Source organism: Vulpes vulpes, chromosome 15, assembly GCF_048418805.1.
Source record: "Vulpes vulpes isolate BD-2025 chromosome 15, VulVul3, whole genome shotgun sequence".
NCBI classification, from domain to species: Eukaryota; Metazoa; Chordata; class Mammalia; order Carnivora; family Canidae; genus Vulpes; species Vulpes vulpes.
In genome coordinates this window covers 117,946,285-117,968,386 of record NC_132794.1, presented here as the reverse complement: position 1 = coordinate 117,968,386, position 22,102 = coordinate 117,946,285, and the positions used below count along the sequence as shown (strand labels likewise).

The following is a 22,102-nucleotide window of genomic DNA, read 5'->3' as shown; positions in this document are numbered from 1 at the left end:
GCGGGGTCCGCAGCCAATCAGCGCGCGCGCCGCGCGGGGGCCCCCGCGGTTATCAGCGCGCCCGGCCCGCGCCCCGCCGCTCGGACCGGCCGGAGCCGCCGCCGCCGCCGCCCCTGCCCGCGCCCGGCCCCGCCCCGCCCCGCGCCCGAGCCGCCGCCCAGCCTCGCGCCTCCCCGGGCCGTCGGCGCCCGCGCCCCGAGCGCCCCGGGCCGCGCGCAAACTCCCCGGGCCGGCGGGCGCGGCGCGGGGCGGCGGGGCGGGGCCCGGATGCGCCCCCGGGCCGGCGGCGGCGGCGCCCATGGACACTAACCGCCCGGGCGCGTTCGTGCTGAGCAGCGCCCCGCTGGCCGCGCTGCACAGCATGGCCGAGATGAAGGGCGCGCTGTTCCCCTACGCGCAGCTCGGCCCCGCCGGCTTCAAGGCGCCCGCGCTCGGCGGGCTGGGCGCGCAGCTGCCCCTCGGCACCCCGCACGGCATCAGCGACATCCTGGGGCGGCCGGTGGGCGCGGCGGGCGGCGGGCTCCTGGGCGGCCTGCCCCGGCTCAACGGGCTCGCCTCGTCGGCCGGCGTGTACTTCGGGCCCGCGGCCGTGGCGCGCGGCTACCCCAAGCCGCTGGCGGAGCTGCCCGGGCGCCCGCCCATCTTCTGGCCCGGCGTGGTGCAGGGCTCGCCCTGGAGGGACCCGCGGCTGGGCGGCCCGGGTAGGCGGCGCGGGGGGCGCGGGGGGCGCGGGGCCGGGGCCGGGCCGGGGCCGGGGCGGGGACCGGGGCCGGCGGGAGGGGGGACCGGGGCGGGCGGCCGCGCTCACCCGCGCGCCCCTGCAGCCCAGGCCGGCGGCGTCCTGGACAAGGACGGCAAGAAGAAGCACTCGCGGCCCACCTTCTCGGGCCAGCAGATCTTCGCGCTGGAGAAGACCTTCGAGCAGACCAAGTACCTGGCGGGCCCCGAGCGCGCGCGCCTCGCCTACTCCCTGGGCATGACGGAGAGCCAGGTCAAGGTGAGCGCGGCCCGCGTCGGGCGAACCGGGCGGGCGGCGGGGTCGGTGCGCGTCCTGGGGGCTGCGGGGTTGGTGCGCGTCCTGGGGGCGCCGGGGTCCCTGCGCGTCCTGGGGGCGCCGGGGTCCCTGCGCGTCCTGGGGGCTGCGGGATCCCTGCGCGTCCTGGGGGCGGCGGGGTCGGTGCGCGTCCTGGGGGCGCCGGGGTCCCTGCACGTCCTGGGGGCGCTGGAGTCGGTGCGCGTCCTGGGGGCTGCGGGGTCCCTGCGCGTCCTGGGGGCTGCGGGGTCGGTGCGCGTCCTGGGGGCTGCGGGGTCCCTGCGCGTCCTGGGGGCTGCGGGGTCCCTGCGCGTCCTGGGGGCTGCGGGGTCCCTGCGCGTCCTGGGGGCGGCGGGGTCCCTGCGCGCCAGCCCTCCCCGCCCGGCCCTCGCCGCTGACCGCCCGCCCCGCAGGTCTGGTTCCAGAACCGCCGGACCAAGTGGCGCAAGCGGCACGCGGCGGAGATGGCGTCGGCCAAGAAGAAGCAGGACTCGGACGCCGAGAAGCTGAAGGTGGGCGGCTCGGACGCGGAGGACGACGACGAGTACAACCGGCCCCTGGACCCCAACTCGGACGACGAGAAGATCACGCGGCTGCTCAAGAAACACAAACCCGCGAACTTGGCGCTGGTCAGCCCGTGCGGCGGCGCGGGGGACGCCTTGTGACCCGGCGGCCGAGCCCCGGGTCGGGGTCGGGCCGGGGTCGGGGCCCGGCGCCCCTCGCCGCCGCCCGGGTGTAGATATATTTTTACAGGATAAGTTATAAGGCGGCCGGCGCGGGCTCGGGCGGAGCCACTTTGTATGATCAATAAATTATTTAACACGTCCCGGGAGCCGCGGCTCCGAGGCTGCACCGCGTGTTTCCTTCGCGGACCCCGCCCCCCCCCAGTCCCGGGCCCCGCGGGTGCGCAGTCCCGGCGGCTCCAGGAGGAGGGGACGGCGGGTCCGGCCCCGAGACCCAGACCCCTCGGCCGCCCGGGAGCCGGAGGAGCCGCGACGCCAGCGAGCGCCCAGCGCAGCGGGACGGGACCGGCCGGAGACGCGGCAGGTGGGCAGGTGGGCAGGTGGGCAGGTGCGGCGCCCTCCCCGGGCTGCGGGCCGGCTCCGCGGCGGGGCCTGGCAGGTGAGCACCACCGCGCCGCGAGCTGGGGCCCGGGGCGGGCGACGGGCGAGTCCCAGGCTGCGGCTCCGCCCGCGGCCCGCGGCTCCCGGACCCTGCAGCGCCGCGGCACAGGCGGCCGCAGCCTCCTCGCTAGAAATGGTCGCTGGACTCATCCGGGCGCCAAAGGCAAACCCGAAGGAACCGCGCGCCCTCCGAGGGTCCGCTCGCGCTCCCTCCTCCCCGGTGAGGCCCGGACGGCTCCGCGGGGGACGGGACCCGGGTCGGGGCGCGGGGAGCGCGGTGGGGGCGCGGGGCCGCGGTCGGGGCGCAGGGACAGCGGTGGGGGCGCAAGGACCCCGGTCGGGGCGCGGGGAGCGCGGTGGGGGCGCGGGGCGCGCGGTCGGGGCGCGGGGACCCCGGTCGGGGCGCAGGGACCGCGGTGGGGGCGCAGGGACCCCGGTCGGGGCGCAGAGAGCACGGTCGGGGCGCAGGGAGCGCGGTGGGGGCACAGAGACTCCAGTCGGGGTGCACGGATCGCGGTCGGGGCGCAGAGAGCGCGGTCGGGGCGCAGGGAGCGCGGTCGGGGCGCAGAGAGCGCGGTCGGGGCGCAGGGAGCGCGATGGGGGCGCAGGGACCCCGCACCGGGCGCAGGGAGCTCACCGGCAGGCCCCGCCGCAGGTCCGGCTGGGGAAGACCTCGGGCGGGCGCTCCACGTGGTCGCATCCTACTGAGCAGAACTGTGGAGCTACAGAAACCGTAAGGTTTCTCCTGGAAGGCATTTTTGAAAATGTTAGAGAAACGGAAAAGGCTGGTGATTGGTTCTGTGCCTCGTGGCTGCACCATCAGTTTTATAAAACAGACGTTTCTTTTGAACCACTGGCCGGTCTTTTTAATGCAGCAACACGGAAACCTGTTTTCTGTCTGAGTGAACTGCGTTCCCTGCTCACGTTTAGAGCAAAGGAATTTCCAGCTTTAAAGTCTCGAGGACAACAGAGTATTTTTATAATCTTGTTTTTAAATGCTGCGGGGTAATTCCCATTAGTTACCGGTACGGTAAAAAAAAAAATCCAAAAGATTATTTTCCTGCACTTAACTGAGGGCTTGGTTCGGTGTAGCCGCGTCTGAGGGCGACCTCCGGGATCTCCTCTCGGCTCACCCGGTCTCCAGTTAGCAGCCCACAAAGGAGCCGCCCGCCGCTTAGCATCTCAAAGGCGACGGGGCAGGGAAGGCAGAGAAACAAAGCGGACCAGGACTGTTTTCACCATGATCAATTTTATTGCTTAGGAACCGGAGCGGTCATTTCTAGAGGCCTCCACGGCGACCCGCAGCCGATACCCCGTTCCACAGAAGCGCGTGGGGCCGGACTGCCGCGGGGCACGGGGACAGAGCAGCGGCCACAGCACTGACGCCGAACAGACCCCGCCGAACAGGAACGGACTCGGCAAGCGGACACCCCAGCACTTCAGTGGTAGTGATTTACCTAAAAACGAGCGTCTAAGGCCTTCACCCAGTCCAGGAATTCTGTAGTGTTCTGAAGCAGATCAATAAAACATTCGTCGTGTTTCATCCACAGGCTCTGCGATGACCTTTAATGCTGTCCTTCGTGCTAGGGGAGACGTCGGCGAGGCTACTACTAGGCTGGCTGCGCGGCGCAGCCCGGGAAACTCAGTTTTGCTTGTCGTAATAGGGTTATGTACAGCCCACGTTAGAAGCAGGTTCTATCTGGAGCAGACTAGGCGAGCTTGGTTTCTCCCATGATATTATTGTTTACGTAGAGTACTTGGCACCATAGAACAGTAACAAAAGACAGACGAAACGGTTTACAAAATTCTTAAAAGGTACACCCGAGCTAGCTACAAACTTCACATTCAGTTCTTAATATTACACAGAAAAAAAGGCATAGGAGTAAGAATCTGCAAGTGTAGATGTGCTGTGGTCAGCGTCCCCCCGACGGCCCCGCTGGGGCGCGCGGTCGGACAGGTTCACGTGCCTCAACTGCTAGACTCCGTCTACCTGCGGACAGGACCCTCTCAAGCATTCATCCTGGAAAGTATATTTAGCATAAGTTTTGGTAAGATTTATAAATTATTTTTAAAAAGTATATATTTATATATATTTATATATATAAAAATGGAAAAGCAGCTGCAGTGTGATTCAAAAACCATGTAACACGGCAGGGGAGTAAATAACACGGCAGGGCGGCCGCCGGAGGTGGAGACGGGCCCGGCTCTCCTCCAGCGGCCACACCGCCCACCGCCTCGCCCGGGCGCGCCTCCAGCTGGCAGAGGGGACGTGGCCCCGGGGGGCTTCCACGCCGGAGAAGCTCTTCCCACGCTGACAATGATTAAAAATTGAAACTCTGAAGTCTCAGATACAGACTCCCTCTCCTGTCTATAGAGTTTTGGCAACAGGACGGTGACTTATTACAAAAACCCAATATTTCTACTTAATGTCACACGAACAGACAAGACAGTGAGGTATGTGAGGCTTTTCCGGAACGTCCGGAGGCTGAAGCGAAGTGTGGGGCCGGCCGTCTAGCGGGTGGCGCTCGGGCGGGTTGTCGATGCAGCTGTAGGAGGACGAATCTCAATGGACGGGACGTCACCTGCTCCTCGCGCTACAGGGAGGTCTCGCGAAGGGCCCTCTGGTGTCGCTGCCATCGCTTCCCTGCCGTGGAATTGGTCACTCGTTAAAGGAACAAACACACCAGGAAAAGCTGAGAAAAGGTGGAGGAAGGAGTCATATTTACCACACGTCACTGCACGACACAACACTTGTGCACATGGGCGTGAGGTTTACCTGCCCCGGGCGCGATGCGGAACGCCAGGAACACGGGCTGCGGCGGGAGAAGAAGGGCGTCAGGAGCCCGGCCGAGCCCCGGACCCGACCCGACCCCGCTCCGACCCGGTCACTCGGCCTCCCGCTGGGGCCGAGTGGGAAGGGCGCGGCCTCCAGGTACAGGGGGCGCGGCTGCCCGCAAGGCCCTGCGGACACGGGGCACCGGGTGCCCTCCTGGGTCCGCTCCCGCGGCGACGGTGCCCTGAACACAGGACAGCACAGTGCGGGCGCCCGTCGGTCCGGCGGAAGGTAAGACGCGAGCAGCACCGCCCGGGCGACAGCGGGGGCCCCGGGGTGGGGGACGCTCAGGCACAGGGCCACCAGGAGCCACCGCGGGTCCCAAGGGCACACGAGAAAGAGGGCCCCGGAAACCGCTGCTGGAGTCTGTGTCTTGTCATAAATAGTGACGTTCTCTACTTTGTTCCACGGGGACTAGGCTTTTCTGTGTTTGCCTCCCCCCTCCTGGTATTTCACTGCAACCAAGTGAAAACAGACCAGGCGGCCTGTGCCCTGGAGCCCGCCTGGTCCCCCCGCCCCCCCCGCACCTCCCACGACCAGCCCTGCCCCTGTCTTGCCCCCACTGCAGTCCCTCCACCCCCACATCCCGGTCCAGCCCCCCCACCCCACTGCCCCCCCCTCCACCTCCCACCCCCCACCCCTGGGTCCAGCCCCCCTCACCCCACTGCCCCCCCACCCCCGGGTCCAGCCCTCCTCCTCCGTGCAGTCCCCATCCCGGTCCAGGCTCCCCCTCCGCTGCCTGCCGGGGCTCAGGGAGGGCACATCACCTTGTGGTCTCCCATGCAGACGTTGGGCCCGATGTGGTCGTAGGTGACAACCTTCTCCTCGCTCTCCGACTGGGGAAGCAAACAGAACCGTGTGGAAGGCGGGGATGGAGGGGCTTCCTGGGGGGGAGGGCACGAGCCCCGCGCCCCCCGCCTCCCTGCCTGCCTCCTGGAGCCTCTGGCCGGCTGGAAGGCAGAGCCTTCTGGAAGCCCCGGCATCCCCCTAGCCCCTGGCTCTTCCTGCTTCCGGAGGGGGGTCGGGTCGGGGCCCCGCGCCCTCGCCTCGTGCGCCCAGCGGTTCTCTTAGCCCCGATCCGTGTTCGGAGGCGAGCAGACGCCGAGTCCCGCTCCCCGCGTGTTAATTAACGCTGCGCACCGGCGGCCCTTCCTCCGGGCGCCTCAGCCACCGGCAGGTGCCCGCGTGTCGGGGCGACCGGGAACCGCCTGTTCCTGGCAGGTGCTCCGACTGGGCCGGATTTCCACATCCGCAGCTGAAGCACCGAGACCGTAAAGTTAGAACTGAATTATCTTTAATGCAGCAGGAAGCTTAGGGTCAGATTTACTTTCCAGCACGGTCGCCTGCCAGAAAGTATAAAAACGTCACCTTCGGCGCCGGCTGCGCGCCCCTCCCGGGCCCCTCCCATCCTTCACGCGCCGCGGCCCCGCGAGGTGGGACATTCATCAGCCACGAAGGCAGCAGGACTGTGGATTTCCATCCGCATAATCCGAGACAGATAAACCAATTACAGCCGCGCTCATCACCGGCTCCCGCGCCGCCGCCAGCCCGCCACCGTCCGTGTTTTCGGGCTGGGGAAGCAGAACGGAACATGATGACGAGGTAACCGAGCGTAGCATGATGGATGAGGCCGCGGAGCCGCTTGCGAGGCGCGTCTGCTCCGACTGTAACGCCCGCCGCCGCCGGGCGGCCCCCGGGGAGGGCCTGGGCCGCCCGGGGGGGCTCCCTCCAGCTCTGAAGCATCACAGCTCCGCGACGTGAACGAGCAGGAGACGGTCTACAGGGAACCGCTTCCAGGAGTCGCCTGCAGCCCCGGGCGCGCAGCGGAGACGCCGCACAGTGGGTTTCCCTGGCTGTGGGCGCTTTCCCTGGTGGACGCCACCCGTGTCTCTGTCCCCCGCACCCTGGAGGCACTGCACGCGCTCGGGGCCGGCAGGTGGATGCTGCGAGCCACCGCGAGACTGCGCCCGGCCCTCTCCAGAGCACCAGCCAGCAGGCCGGGCAGGGAGGGCGCCGCCACATCCGGGGCCAGGCAGGCTCGGCCGGGGCCGTGGCCCTGTGCGTGCGTGGCCGACATCCCATGGGGCGTCAGTCGAGAGGCCCTGGGTGCGAGGGTGTCAGACGGGGCGCCGGGCAGGAGTGCCGAGGCCCCGACACAGCAGGCTTGCTGCAGACCCAGCGAAGCCCCTGCCTCCAGCCCAGGCCCCTGGGGGCTCCCCCTGGGCTCGGGGAGGACACCACGGGCTATGCCCTCATGGAGCAGGGGGCACCGCGTGTGTGTGCGGCAGGATGCTGGAGGCCCAGGGCAGCCTGGGGGGGGGCGCTGCTCTCCTGGCCGTGACCCTGCCTGCCCCCAGAAGGGCCCCGGGGGGGGGCAGGGGGCAGCTGCAACCTCAAGCAGCAGAGATCAGGCCCACCCACTGCCGTGTCTGCTCTGAGCACCGAGCACCTGCCTGCGGCCCTGAGTGGGATGTTTGGGACGCTTCCTCATGGACGGGGTTGACAAATCTAATTCAGATATTGATTCTTTTGAAAACACTCTTTCTGTATTAAAATTGGGCACTGGAAATTCTGGAAAATCAGGAGGCTGCCTCCTAAAAGCTGCCTCGAGCCTGGATGTGAATCAGGCTCCTGATTTACAACCTGGGGGAATCAGGACAGATGGGTCCACCGCACTTTACAGCTTACAAGCGCCTGAGTGGACGAGAGCATGCTTGGCTCCCGAGGACACAATAAACTACTGATGTTTAAAGCACCGATGGCCGTGCTGCGTGTTTTGGGTTCAGAAAGTCCTGGGGTGTTGCGAGGGCCCTGGGGCCGGGCGCAGGGTCTGAGGGGGCCGAGGCCCCACCCGGGGCCTTGTGGCCGGTCCTGGGGCAAGGCGGGCACTCACCTTCAGAATCAGCTCCCTGGCGGACGGGGACATGAGGACGCGGTCACACCACGCGGGGCACCGGGTGTTCATGTACTGCCTGCCCTGGCCGGAGTCCTCGCTGTACGGGTAGCTGCGGGGACAGAGGCACGGGTCAGCCGGTCAGCCACGGCTCTAGCCCCGCCTCCCGCGTCTTCCAGGCCCCCGGGGAAGGCAGGAGGTTCTTCCCACACACGCGGAGCGGCCAGCGCTGTGCAGGGAAGGAACCCACGAACAGAAGATTCTAGAACACAAGGCCAAACCCATGATTTAAGTTCTCGCTTGAATTTTAGATGTAACAGGCCCTGGGGACAAACCAATGGCATCACCTGTGATGCTGTGCTTTGGGTCTGGGACGCTGTCTGAGGACGGCTCGGCCCGGCCTGGCTCTGAATGCAGGGGTGCCGCTGGGGGACTCCCACCAGGCGCCCGGAGGCGGGGGTTCAACGCAGGCCCAGCCCCGTCCCCGTGCCTGCCCCACCACAGCGTCTGCTCAGCAGGTGTGCGGTGCCCCAGCCGTGGGCTCATTGTGGTGGCCCGGCCCGTGCCCGTCCCGGACTCGTGGCTCCGGCCACTGGGCGCCCCTCCCACCCGCTGACCGGCCCAGCCACGGGGCAGGGCCCTGACGGCCCCTCGGGGACGGGGCCCCCACAGCTGGGCACCCGATGGCAAGGGACACAAACGTGGGCGGGGAGCCTGGGGGCGCCGCCAGCTGGGGACCCCAGGGCGGCTTCTTTCCGATTCCAGGACCCACGGAAGCAGTCTCGTCTCTGTCCACGGAAAACCGCCAGCCCCACCCCAAGCGGGCATCCTGACGGGACTGAGGGGTGAAGAGCGCACTCAGGACGAGCTGCCTTCGGGGAGACGGGGGCAGCGTCCCGTGTGCCCGCAGCAGTGAGGCGCATCTGCTCACTGCTGGTGACCTCGTACGGCCGTCACTAGAGTCTAGACTTTTCCTTGTAAAAAAACGTTTTTAAGTTCATTCCAAAGGCCCACATGGTCTTGGGTGTGAGCTGGCGTCTTCTCTGCTTCACTTTCCTGCACCTGGAAGGGGGGACGCCGCTGGCCTTCGGGGCCGCTGTGCGGAGGACCCGGTCCCTCTGCTCTGCGGCCTCCAGACCCGTGTCGGGCCTGCACGGTGACCAAACGGCTCCCGCCTGCCCGTCCTGCAGGGGGTCCCACACGCTTTCACCAGGAACAGAGGCCGAGGGCCCCAGCCCCTCAGGGAATCAGCGTTTCACTTGACTGAAGTCCCAAAGCAGCAAATATGGTTAAAACCCAAACCCGCCCAGTCCTGCCTGGAGCAGCAGCGCGTGCAGGGGGCCCGGACGGCAGCGGCTCTACAGACGCCTGTGCAGGAGGGCGGCGAGCCCGTGGCCGATGCTGCTCCGCGCGTGCAGACCCCGGGCCCCTGGCTCAGCGGCGGTGAGGAAACGACAGCGCCGGCCGGGCCCTGCCCACCTTGCACCCGCAGCCTCGCCTGGGCGCCCGGGACACGCGGGGCTGGGGACGGGCTCGCTCCAGGAACGTGCTGCCTGGGAGCCGGGGACGGGAGTCGCGCGGATCAACCCCAGCTTCCGGAGGACAACGTGCAGAGTCGCGGGTCGAGAGTGAGGTGGGGATGAGGGCGGCTGCGAGCGGGAAGCGTCGTGGTGGGCGGGGGCTCTCCGCAGGCGACAGCGAGTCATTGTGCGGAGATGCAGTGGGGCAGGGATGAGCTCCCCGCGCTCGGACACCCCCCTCCACACTCGGGCACGCCCCCGATGCTGCGACAGCAAACCGGTTCGGGGTCCCAGCTGGTCCTGGGGGCTTGTCTAGGGCCGCACACAGCACCCACAGACCACGAGGACCTACCAGGGCCAAAGCTCAGCGTTTGCACCACGGGCCCAGGGTTGTGCCAGGACACAGAAGGCGACTTCTAGATCCATGGGTCAGAGGCGCCTGGCAGACCGCAGAGCTTCCGTCCTGCCCTGTCCTCGCCAGGACCCGACAGGCTGTCACGACTCACAGGGGGCTGGGATGAGTCCCAGAGGAGAGCTGGAAAAGCCGCGAGTAGCAGCTTCTGGGTCTGTGCCCCGAGGGCAGTCCCGGGATCCCGCATGGCCTGGCCCATCGCGCTTGGGCAGGACCCGGCCGGCACCGTCCACGGTGTCCACAGGGCGCTCAGTAGGAGGGAGGACCTGTGCCAAGAAGGGTCCTGCTGGTCGAGGCACTGCCCTCGCTCCCACAGCACAGGGCCCCTGACCCGAGAACGGACCCAGCCACGCCGCGGACGGACGGTGCCGCTGCCGCTGCAGGGAGACCCAGGGAGCCGGGGGCGGGGGCAGAGCACCGGGGACAGGCCCGCACAGCCCCGGAGCGTACCTGGGTCAGGACCGAACCTGCTGCCACGCCCGTGCCTCTGAGGCAAGTCCTGGAGGGCCGGGGACGCAGGCAGGTGGTGCCCGGGCCGGCTGAGGGGGAGCCGTGACTGCCGGTGACAATCGCCCACCTGTCCCCCCCACCCCCGGGCACCTCCAGCTCCGTCCCTCGGGATGTGGGCAGCGGCCCCTTTGCGGAGGCCGGGAGACGCGAGGCCTCCATCGGAGCCGGCGGGCGGGCGGGCGGGCTGCGGGGGCGCATCCTGGCATCGCGGCCGGGAGGGCACAAAGCCCGGCTGTTTCCAGCCCCAACCCACAGGGCGGCCGCGGGTGGGGGACGCCGGGCTCAAGAGGAGACAAGGTAAAGCACAGCCAGACCAGGACGTCCTGCACCTGCTCCCCCAAGCGGGGGGCGCCCAGGGAGGCCGCGGGGACCAAGCGCCTCCTCGGAGCCCTGCCCGGTGACAGCAGCCGCAGCCCGGTACCCAACACGCTGGTGTAGACGCGGGCCCTCGGCGGCCTGGCAAAGTGCGTGTCCCTAAGTACCCTGTTTCAAAAACCCCCACCGTTACTGATATTCCCAGAAAAGACCGAGAAAGAGACAAAAAGAGAAGGAAAGGGAGCAGGAGCCGCGGCCACACCGCACTCTCGGGTGGAGAGGGGCGGTGGCACCCGGACCGGCCGCGGAGCGCGCACCTGGCTCCCCCTGGCTCCGACACCGCGGGGGCTCGTCCAGGGCGCAGGGGGCGGCGGCGGGGCTCCTTCAGGTCCGGACCCCCTGGAGGGACAGGTGACCGCAGACACCAACCTGCGGCCCAGAGCCTCTACCCCTCAACTAGAAGTAAGCGCCCCGGGGCCGACCGCCCGCCTCGAGCCGCCTTTACCTCGCTTTACAGACTTTTGTCCTCAGAAGCCGCGGCTTCACCTCACTCTGTGATCAGCTGTTGAGCAGAGACACCTCCTGCCCACTGGACCGTGATTCTCCCCGCGTGACTTCCCGTGGATGAGGAAACTGCTTCGAGAAGTTCTGAGTAGACCAGCAGCTCCTGTCAGTCACCGTGTCACCCGCACGGCACGGCCCCACGTCCAGGGACGGCCCCGCCGGAAAGCCCAGGGTCATGGCCTCAGCACCACCAGCGAGTCACGGCTGCGTGACCTGCGCGCGAGCACGAGCGTGCGGCTGCCCTGGGGTCTGCTCAGGACCAGCCTGCTGCATCCTGCCGCCTGGCGCTCCACTGCGGGGGCCAGTCTCCAACCGCCACGGTGCGCCCTCCGGCCCCTTCAGTTCCTGGCTAGTCCCGGGTGTGGTGTGCGGAGCCTCCGGGTCCCGGGGCCCTCCCGGGGGGTCGGGAAGGTGCGCGCGTGGCCCTCACGCGTCTGCCGCGGCCGTCGTGCTGGTGCTGGTGGCACCCCTCGGCCCTGCCCCCGCGGGCGCCGCACTCAGCGTCCAGCCTGGGAGGCGTGTGGTTTCGAGATGCGGTGGGATGAGACGGACATACGTGACGCGTGCTGCCGGGTGGCTGTTTTGGCTCATTTCATGGAATATCTGTTTTGCCAGAAAGGCAGACGCTGCTGTCACTCAGGAGTTTTGTCAAGCAGCGATGAAACGAGCCACTTCTCCAAGAAAACATCCAAGGCTATTTGTTGCCAGTGACAAAATTCAAGCATTCGAGCCCAGCCCAGAACCCCGGAGAACGTGTGTGGGCCCCGTGCCTGACAGCGGCCCCGGGAAGACCGTCCTCCGCTCGGTGGTGCCGAGGGAAGCGCCGTCCGACACCTGCCGACACCTGGGGCCTGCGTACAGTCCGGCGACCCGGGGGTTCTGGGGGCCAGCTTGTGAGGTCGCCCCGTGTGCGCATGGGCGAGAGACCGGGCCCTTCTAACCCAAGGAGCCAGCGGCTCACAGATTCGGGTTCAGATCCACGCGGTGAGCCGTCGGAGGGCCGTTCGCCTCAGAAGCACAGGGACACACCGCCGGTGTCTCGGACCTGCACGTGTCCAGGTGCCGCCCCGGCCTGCGGGGGGGGGGGGGGGGGCAGGTGCCACCCTGGAGCGCGGGGCGCACCCTCCTGCCCGCCACACACTCTGCCTCTTGATCGCCACCCGCGGGCGGCGGCTGCCGTCGTTGCCCTAACGCAGGTGGGAGCCGTGCTGTGCCCTCGATGGGAAGGACAGGAGCCGAAGGCGCTCTGGGCATGTCGGAATGTCGGAATGTCAGCCCGTCTTCCAGCAAAGTGACAGCATGAAGTTGCAATCCACTAGGCCTGAGGGGCTGTGAGTCCGTGGGGAACAGCGACCAATGTCTGGAGAACCCCTCTCTCCCGTCGAGGCCGGTCTGCGAACGGAGCGTCTGTGGGGGACTCGGCGTGTGGCTGTGCTGACGCTCCGCGCTCTGGCCAGGACGAGGGGCCCCAGGCACGCCCGGCCCTGCGCAGTCCTGCGGGAGGCGCCCCCGGGAGGGACCCAGGCCGCGTGACCAGTGTGCAGCGCGCCCCCGGCTCGGAGGTGCAGGAGCAGCAGCCGCGGGAGCAGATGCTCAGGGTCCCTGCGCAGGACAGGCGACGCCCTGGGACAGCGAGCCCCACGTTCCTGGATTCGGAAGAACCGGAGCAAACACAGGCCTCGCTGAGTCCTCGCAGCCTTCCAGAGAGTCCCGGGAGCCCGGCAGCGCGCAGGGGGCTCAGTACGTCCTGACACGCCCCGAGAGCTGCGCCGGCTGAGAGCACACGGGGCCGCCCGGGAGCGCAAAGCCAGTCCCACGGGGCGGAAACGTGTGGGGCGCATCTCCCGGGCTGTGGAAGGGGCCTGGCACGCAGGGTATCTCTCGGTCCCTGCGGCGTCTCGGGGTGCGCAGCCCTGCCCGGGCCGCGTGGACGACGCACCAGGGGCCCCCTCTGGGAGGGTCCCCACAGGGCCCCACCGACCTTTACAGACACGAGCCGCGCAGCGCGGCCTCTGACCTCACAAGCCTCTGTCCAAGGGAAGGAGCATCCTCCAGTCCAGGACGCGTGTGCCTCGCCAGGGCACTGGCCCCCGCGGAGCCCCGGGGGAGGGTGGCCCTGCGGGTCAGGGTGCAGCAGCCGGGGGGCACCTCGAGCTCAGCCCCACCCGTAGGTGCCCTGGCCCCACACAGAGCCTCGTGGCCCAGCAGTCCAGCCTCAGACCCCAGGGCTGGGGCCCGGCCCTCAGGACATGGACACCCCTGAAGTCGTCCCGGGGTTCCCCGCACTGGCCCGGGGTGCGTGGGGATGGAATTCCTGCCTCCTCTCCACAGGGGGACCTCGGGCCCCGGGACGGGGGCAGTGGAGGGGCCGCAGGCCTGCCAATCTGGAAGGCTCTGGCCCCGAACAGGGGTTTGTTCACTCACGACTCAGCGGGCAGCGCTGCCCCTCCCCCGGTGGGCACAGCACGGTGTCCCCAACTCCCGCACGCAGCACACTTGGGGCTTCCCGCTCTCTGCTCCAGGGGGGACACGGGAAGCCCCCAGCTGCTTCCCGCCATGAGCTGCTCAGTGCTGCGGGCTGCGCACAGGCCGTGTACACACGCCCACACCCAGGCCACACACGAGTACATACCCACACGTACACATGAATGTACACACCCCCTACTCACGTGTGTGCACACCACATGCACAAACTCCGCAATAGGTCTTGCACACGAACACACTCCCACATACACACTCATGCACGTGCAAACAGCTACATGCACACGTGCACACATCACGTACACACACGTACATAGCTTATGCACACCCACACCCATGCAGTGGTCACTTGCATACACCCAAGTACATGCACACACCACATACGGGCCCTTGTGTGCACACACCCATGCACACATGCACGCACAACCCGTACCCCCACACCTGTATAAGATACGTGCATACACCCTACACCTAGATATGTGCACATATAACCACACGTGTACCAAGTCTGTATACACACACCTACACGCCTCATGTACGCACGTGCAAACCCATGCACACACGTGTGGACTCTGTACACACATACAAACCCAAACACGTATACATTACACACACGCGTACAGTAACCCACACACACCCTGCACGTACGTGCCTTTACCTGTGCACGTACCACATACTTACCCATGTGCACACACGTGCACTCATACCTAAGGAAGACCCACATACTTGCTCACAAGCACGTGTGCCTACACAGTGCACACAATCCTCTGCACACATCCCCATGCATACATGGAGGTGCCCATGCGGCACACACGTGCATATGCCTACACACATCTGCACACGAGCTCATATACCATTATGCACACACAGCCCCCCAGATGTACGCGCAGCACGGCCGACCACCTATTTTACGGTACAGTCAGGAGTACCTGGCAGGCACCACACCTTACAGCCGCTACCCCTCCCCATCGCTCATCACGTGTCCTGGACTTTGCTGCAGCTTAAACTCTTCCCACAGCTTGGAGCTCTCGCAGCCCCACGTGGCCACCCTGCGGCTGTGGACCCTGGTCACAGGCATGATCTCAAAACCACAAAAGAGCTGGAGGCGTGGGCGGCTCCGAGGTTGAGCATCTGCCCAGGGCGTGACCCTGGGTCCTGGGATTGAGTCCCGCATCGGGCTCCCCGCAGGGAGCCTGCTTCCCCCTCCGCCTGTGTCTCTGCTTCTCTCTCTGTGTTTCTCATGAATAAATAAAATATTTTAAAAAGTACAGAAGGGATCCCTGGGTGGCGCAGCGGTTTAGCGCCTGCCTTTGGCCCAGGGCGCGATCCTGGAGACCCGGGATCGAATCCCACGTCGGTCTCCTGCATGGAGCCTGCTTCTCCCTCCTCCTGTGTCTCTGCCTCTCTCTCTCTCTCTCTACGTCTATCATAAATAAATAAATAAATCTTTAAAAAAAAAAAGGGGAAAGTATCTGATGACTTGACTGACCAGGCAGGTAGCGCCTGCACCTGTGAAGCCAGTGCTGCTGAGACACCCATGTCCCCTCCTGTCACAGCTCCTGTCCCCAGTCCAAGCGAGCTCTCTGCTCCTCAGGCTCACGGGGCTCCACAGGCCGACCTGGACGGCCCGGGACACCACCCTGCAGCCCCAGGTCCCCCGACAGAGCAGGGACATCGCTGGGGGCCATCCTCCCACGAGCCAAGCAATCCCCACGGAGATTTATGCTCAGCAGCAGTCGCACGCCTCACAGACCCGGACCTTGCTGAGGGCAGGGTGACCCCGGCCTGGGCCCACAGCCCACCCCAGGTGTCCCGGTGAACACGAGAGGAGGTACCCCAACAACCAACACACACGCAGCTCTCTGAAGCTCCCCCCACGTAGCACAAAGTCACCCACTTCTCCTGTCCAGGGGCAGAAAGGGCCCCACACAGGCAGGCAGGGTACCCCACCCTCCCAGCGAGGCCTGTGCTTCCTCTGCCAGGGACCACCAGCCCAGGACCCCACCACCCACGTGGCCGTCCTGCCAAACTCTCGAAGTGTCGGGCGGGGCCAGGCGGGTTTCTCTCTGCTGCCCGTGCTGGTGGTGGGCTTGCTGCTCGCCCCCACGCACTGGCCACTAGGCCCTGTGGGCTCTGGGCTTGAGAGAAACTCGGAGATGCAGATGCCAGTGCAGGGTACATGTGTCCACAGGGTCGTGGCCTCTGCCCGAGGTGGCCCCCAGGCCTCCTTCCTTCTCTCCAGCTCAGCAAAGACCGAGAAAGAGATCCTCGGGTTGTTCAAGTGAGAGGCGCCGTTCGGGGCATCCGGCCTACCGCAGCCAGGAAGGGGCGGGCTCACAAATCCTAAGACCCTCTGTAGGTCTCAGGTGTACCTGGAAGTGTCGCGACTTCAAGGGGGACACCGTGGTCAGTCCCTGGGTGGGAACTGCTAGGGTGGCCCTCTGTCCTGCGGCATTCCCGGCTGTCCCAGACGTCAGCCTGGGCACCAAGTTGCTGCCTCTCTGGTCCCCTGCAACTCACGCGGTGGCCCTCTCGGCCAGAGTCTGGACCCTGAGGTCAGAGGGGCACAGCCCATGTGCACCCGCTGCAGGAAGCCCCGTGCGCGGTGGGCTGCGGGGTCCTCTGCCAGCCTCTGCGCACGGGGCCCAGGGACGGGGCGCCCTCACAGCACACGTGAAAGCCCATCTGGTTTCCGGGCATATCCTTGGAGCAGAGCTATTGTGTCTGGTGACAGGGTGTGACGTGGGCCCCGGATGCCCCCACGCCTGTGTTATAAAGTTTCCCAGAACGTGCCCCAGTGACGAGGATTCACACCGGGGTCTGAGAAAGGAGAAGGGCCGGGGAGGAGTCCCGGGAGAGGCCTCCGTGGCCCAGGGTGCCCTCCCCTGAATGCCTGGCACGGCGGGGGAGGCGGGCTGAGCCCCCGTCCGGCCGCAGCTGCCGAGGCCGCCCTCTGCGGCTTCCCTACGCCCCACGGCCTCTAAGGCCTGGGCACCGGTGCGGGCCGCACCCCCAGTGCTCGCGACGGAACGGGCTGTCACTGCTGCGGGTCAAGGTGCTGTGAACAGCAGAGTAAAGTACAACAGAAACTTTGTGTCTAAGAGAAAAACACCCCCAGACCTACCCCAGCACCCACACTGCCGAACGTCCTACGTTCCCAGAAAGACCCAGTGTGCTGATCTGAGAAGTGGTATTTGGCGTATTTCATAAAAATCTTTTTCTTTTTTTAGAGAAGAGAGCAGAATCGCTTATTGCTCTCAGCTGGCTGCGGCCTTCGGGTCTGGAGCGGGCAGGAGGAAGGTGTTCACAGGTGCACACGGCCCCGGGGGACGTTACCTGCTCATCCGGCACGCGGGGCTCCTTACCTGGGAGGAAACGAGATGTCCAGCTCATACAGCCTGTCCTTAAAAACAGACAGCTCTTTGTCAAATTCTAAGAGCTACAGAAAAGAAAAGAAACAAGAAGACAAGGTCACTGTGGCTGGCCTCCCGGGGGCGCGGTCGTGTGCGGCAGGGACCCACGCACTCCCAGGAGCCACGCCAGGCCACGGAGGGCCGTACGCAGGCGGAGCCGCCGGGGCTGCCCACGGGTCCCTGGGGAGGTCTGTGGGCTCCCAGCAGGCCCTCCGCCCCGGGGTCCACACTGGGCTCCAGCCCCCTGCCCAGGGCGGCCCGGCCAGGCAGGGTCACCTCCTCTGCCGGAACCACACGGGGCAGCAGACACGGCAGCGCCCTGACGCCGATGCCCGGCAGCACGGACACGCTCTCAGCTGGGCCCAAACTAAGGTTAACGGTGACCACGCTGGCGCCCAGGTGGGGTCAGCAGGAAGCCTGGGTGGGAAGCACTGGTTTCTGCGCGGGGAAGACAGCAGCCTGCCCGCCCGCAGAACCCTTCGGAACCAACCCCGAGGGGCACGGCGTCCCAGCGGGGAAGGGGTGCCACCAGCCGTGTCCAGCCCCAGGCCGAGCTGAGCCTCCGCGACGCACAGCCTCGGACGTGCACGTGGGTCAGGTCCTCGGCCCCCCCAGCTCCTGTCCCGGCACCTTGTGCGTCACACCAGAAGTGTGACATCAGCAGCTCTGTGTTTACGCAGTCATGGCCTGTGTGCCAAGCTGCTACCTGAGCCACCTGCACACGGCGCCCCCCGCCCCGGGGTGCTCCCCTGGAGTGGGTGGCCAGGAGGAGCGCGGGGGGTTGTGGGGAGGGAGGGTACACCAGTAGAGCCTCACGCACGTTCCGGCAGAATCCCAGACACTCAGACGCGGATCACAAAGTGCCTCGGACCCTGCCTGGGGAGGCTCAGATGCCAGGGGTTGGGGGCCTGGACCCCACATGCCACCCGTGAGCCCACATCTCCTGAGTGTGAGCCTGCTCAGCGCTGCCCCGATGGGGAAGGGCCTGGGGGACCCAGGGTGGTTGCCAAGCAGGGGTGCAGGGCCCCACGGGGGGGGGGGTTCAGGGAGAGGGGACCTGTGAGGTGGGGAAGCATGTGGAGCACACAGGGGCTTGGCTTCCATGGCACCGAGTGGCCTTGCTGCCCAGCATCAAGGGGAGACTCTGGCTCCTCCTCCAGGGAGGTCTCCAGGCCAAACGGCTTCTGGAAAGTTCCTAGGTTAGGTCTTCCAGTGGGGCTGGGGATGGAGAGGAAGGGTCTAGGGACAGATGCACCCTCCGTGTGTGCGTGGGGCCCGAACAGATCCTGCAGTTATGTGCACGTTCACTCCTGTGTTTCTACGCGTATTACACGCACACACATGCCTATAGCGCGTTTCTTATCTGGATCTCCCTGCAGCTTGAATTCCCGACCTTCCCAGATCAGAGACAGGCCCTGGATGTGGCGGGGTGGACGTGGGGGCAGCTGCTGGCTCGCACAGGCGCTCCGTGGTTTTGACCGAGGACGGCTAAGAGGAACTGGCCTGGCCTGGGTCAGAGGCCGGGTTTCCAGAAAGGCCGGTGTGGAGCCTCTAGGGAAGTCCGGCCAGGCTGACGGGCGGCCTGGGGGTCAGCAGGAAGCGTCCAGGGCCCCTTATTACTGCAGGGCCGCGTGTGCAGCCGCAGGGCCCGGGCTCCGCTCTCCCGGCGTCAGCACATCTTCCCATCTCTCCCGCACTGAGCTCAGGCGCTTGGAGAAGTCCATGTCGTGGAGACAGAGGTGTGAGACCCTCCGGGACGCGCGGCGGTGGCGTCCTGTGACCGCAGCGCTCCCACGCACCCCCGCACCCCGCGGAGAGGTCCTGGGCCTCCCTGGCGCCAGCTCCCCTCCTGCGGGTGACCGGCGGCCTCTTCGCTGCCCTCTGCCCGGTCTCCTCCGTCTGGAGCCCCGCTGCTGGTCGGCGCACCGCCTGCCCGAGGATGCGTCTCCCGTGGCCCAGCGTCAGCTCGCCCAGCGCGGCCGCCGGCGCTGCCCTGCCCTCCGCCCCCACCCCTGCCGTCCTGCCCGGGGCGCCGGGCCCTACACGCTGCCGCCGCTAATTCACCTCGAGGGCTTCTCTGTGGCGACCTTCTAGAAGTTCTGCATTATTTAATCTGTTTCTGGGTGTGGTGTCTGTTTCTGATTCTTTCATGTTTTTAATCATTTTAAATATTCTTATTTTACAGTTTCTGTCGGCTACTGTGCTGTTCATCTGCTGTTCTCAAGCGTGCGCCCGACCTGTGTGGGGCCTGGACCGCAAGCTCGCCTTCGTGGACCTCCGTCTCGGGGGACGTGGGGCTGCCGTCCATCTGACGCCACCCGCAGTGAGAGGCGAGGGGCCAGGTGCTCAGGTACAGATACTCGGAACGTGACCCATCTGCTGTGCGGTGCCAGGGCTCTACGCTCTTCCTTACACTTCGAAGGAAACCCGGGGAGACCTGGGGTGTCCCCCAGGCTCGTGCCCCCCGGAGCCTCGGCCAGGGCGCCCCTCCTCCACGTGGACGGCCGTGGTCTCTCCTGAGTCTCGTGCGGCGCCGCTTCGGGACTCACTCGCAGCTGACCCTCCTGTCGCCAGCAGCCCGCGAGCCCCGTGGGGCATCTGTGTCCAGAACGGGGCCCGAGCAGCACCCACTTGGTGGCCCTAGGACTTGATTTTACAGCAATCCACACTCGCCTCCTGCTGTTTCCTCAGGAAAGGGCACTGCCTGCGTCCAGATTCCTCCCCTGAAAGGGTTCTTCTCTCACAGCGAGACGCCACCGCCTCCTGGCTGCAGGCCAAGCCCCGCGGCCCCCCAAGCTCTGCAGGCGGACAGAGCACGCACCGTCCCTCGCTGGCACACGCATGCACACACGTGTTCCGCTGTTCTGAGAAATTTCTGACTGAGTCAACAGACTATAAAGCAGTGACCACGAGGACGCTGACCAACTTCACTCCACTGTGTGTCTGACCCCAGTGACAACAGTGGGGGTTCCCAGGTCCCCAAGACCAGCCTGGGGGACACCAGGAGGGGCTACGGGGGCTGTGACTGCGCACTGACGCTGGCTCTGCGTGGGAGCCCGTGCACGTGGCTTTCCCTGGTCACCTGCTGAACATTCCAGTTTTGTGCAGCCTCGGAAAGAGACCCTGGAAGCCTGCCCGGGCCCTGGGCCTCCGCAGCGGCCAGCAGCAGCCTGGAGGGCATCCACGTGGGTGCCCAGGGCCTGCCGAACCCGACACCCGCACGCTCACACGCGTGTGCTCCAGCAGGCCCGGCCTGGCAGCAGGCCTGAGACAAGCTGGAGACTCGGATGAGCCATCGGCGTGGCTCCGAGCAGGAGGGCGGCTCTGCCAGCGAGAGAGCACAGCGGGCAGGCGCGCCATCCGGGGCCGACCGCGGCAGCCCCTGGGAGGGAGCCCCGGGGAGCCCGCCGTGTTTCTGTGTTTCTACCTGCTGCAGGTGCGAAGGAAAATTAAAGCAGCTCGATAGCCGGTCTGGGACGGGTTTGAGCCTCCCAGCTGCTGAAACAGTAACAGCCCCTCTGGGGACCTGGACGACCGGGGTCTGGCGGGCCAAGCACCTCCTCCCGACCCACACGCGCCCCAAGCCCCGCACGGAAACACGCAGCTGCTCCCCGGCGGCTCTGCCCGTAGAGCACCGTCTGTTGGCTCATCTGTCCGTCTTCGAACGTGGAGATGTTCTGAGCCGTGAATACTCACGCTAGGTCCACGGGTGCTTACTGAGCCTCTGCCGTGTCAGGCCCTGCTAGACGCTCAGGAAAGGCCGAGGACAAGAGCGGACGACCTGGCCCTCCTGGCCTCCCCAACGTGGCCCACGCGTCCCAAGCCGTGCTGGCAGCTCGCCGAACCCCGGGGGACCAGGGGGACGCGCCCAGGGCTCCGTGAGGGCGGGGGGTGCAGGGCTGCCACGGGGCCATCTCCAGCCCTGAGAGCTTCCTGATTAGAAATTATGCTGCATTTCTGTTGAAATGATAATTTGTTTCTCTTTGAGATTTTTCAGAAACATGATAACCAATTTCGCATGTATCTTAAACATTCTTGTTGATTACAAAGTGAAAAACAGCGCAGGGCGGTGTGGACAGTGATGAAGCAGCCGGCGGTCATATGTATCTGTCAGCAGCTGTCCCAGCTGTACAAATTCCACTGTTACTGCAGACACCGCGCTGATAAAGAAAAAAGAGCCCGGAAAATCAATGCGCCTTGAGCTAGAGCAGTTGCTAAACACACAGAAAACATCTCTATCCAACAGGCCAAGCGCTGTGAAGATTCCCAAGCCCTGCCCTGGGACAGCCAAGGAAAATTTAATCTCTCCAAATCCTCACCAGGGCACTCCATCCTGCAGCCCTGACAGCCACACTTATAATTAATTATACAATTTCGATGGGAATATCGACTAAACAAAGCTATAAATCATAGAAAAAGTCAATAGGCATGGACACATTCAATCATGTCCCGGCCAATGATTACTACTCTTAAAATACAATAATTATTTCCAGAAGCCAGCTTGAATTAAATTTCTGTCAGACGGGTACAAGACCGGTGCTTGATGAAGGGCGCGATGGATTTTGGGGCTGCGTCCGGCGCAGGCACATCCATCCTGCGGATGGCTACTTTGTTCCAGTGGCCGTGGGGCCGCCTCGCCGCGGAGGTGAGATGGCTCATCAGACCATTTATCTTGTCCCCCGTGGCTGGTCTGGACGACCCCGCTTCCTCTGTGTGACTGACGTGGAGGCGGCCGATCAGCGTGCCAGGTCGCGGCCGGGGGCACGGAGTGCGCGTCAGCGTGGCCCCGCGAGGCGTCTCTGGAGGCACCGAGCGCCTGGGACCCGCAGCGGCGGCAGCACAGGCGGCGTTGCCGGCCACCCAAGGCCAGAGAGCCCTCGGCACACCCTCTGTGCCTCCGGGGAGGCCGTGGCCCTGGTGCCCTGCCCTCCACGAGGGGCCACACCGACCCACCAAAGGGGCACGAGAGTCTTTCCAAAAGAACCCCATGGAAATCGACTCTCC

General features: G+C 66.0%; 2 protein-coding genes across 4 annotated transcripts in view; one reads left to right on the top strand and one right to left on the bottom strand.

Annotated features, from left to right (window-relative positions):
- Window positions 1-230: 230 nt before the first annotated feature.
- NKX6-2 (NK6 homeobox 2) lies at window positions 231-1,858 on the top strand. The gene is made up of 3 exons (XM_072740508.1): window positions 231-701; window positions 825-997; window positions 1,447-1,858. The coding sequence occupies exons 1-3, from the start codon at window positions 299-301 to the stop codon at window positions 1,696-1,698; spliced, it is 828 nt and encodes a 275-aa protein (XP_072596609.1). The 5' UTR covers window positions 231-298; the 3' UTR covers window positions 1,699-1,858.
- Window positions 1,859-3,387: 1,529 nt separating this feature from the next.
- Window positions 3,388-22,102, bottom strand: part of INPP5A (inositol polyphosphate-5-phosphatase A) — a 162,416-nt gene continuing 143,701 nt past the window's right edge. Inside the window, exons 12-16 of one of the 3 annotated variants that reach the window (XM_072740505.1) lie at window positions 17,051-17,124; window positions 7,884-7,995; window positions 5,758-5,826; window positions 4,934-4,970; window positions 3,388-4,801 (exon numbers count right to left, since the gene is read on the bottom strand). In XM_072740505.1, coding sequence (XP_072596606.1) covers window positions 4,752-4,801; window positions 4,934-4,970; window positions 5,758-5,826; window positions 7,884-7,995; window positions 17,051-17,124 — 342 coding nt within the window. In that variant the 3' untranslated portion in view covers window positions 3,388-4,751. Of the gene's footprint in view, window positions 4,802-4,883; window positions 4,971-5,757; window positions 5,827-6,267; window positions 6,562-7,883; window positions 7,996-17,050; window positions 17,125-22,102 lie in introns of those variants that run through there. The other 2 variants (XM_072740506.1, XM_072740507.1) reach the window with 2 other exon arrangements.

Bases quoted from the DNA above. Each gene is read 5' to 3' on its own strand.
- NKX6-2 (XM_072740508.1), top strand. From the start codon at position 299: ATGGACACTAACCGCCCGGGCGCGTTCGTGCTGAGCAGCGCCCCGCTG. The intron at 702-824 runs GTAGGCGGCGCG...GCGCCCCTGCAG, and splicing joins CCCGCGGCTGGGCGGCCCGG to CCCAGGCCGGCGGCGTCCTG. The intron at 998-1,446 runs GTGAGCGCGGCC...CCCGCCCCGCAG, and splicing joins TGACGGAGAGCCAGGTCAAG to GTCTGGTTCCAGAACCGCCG.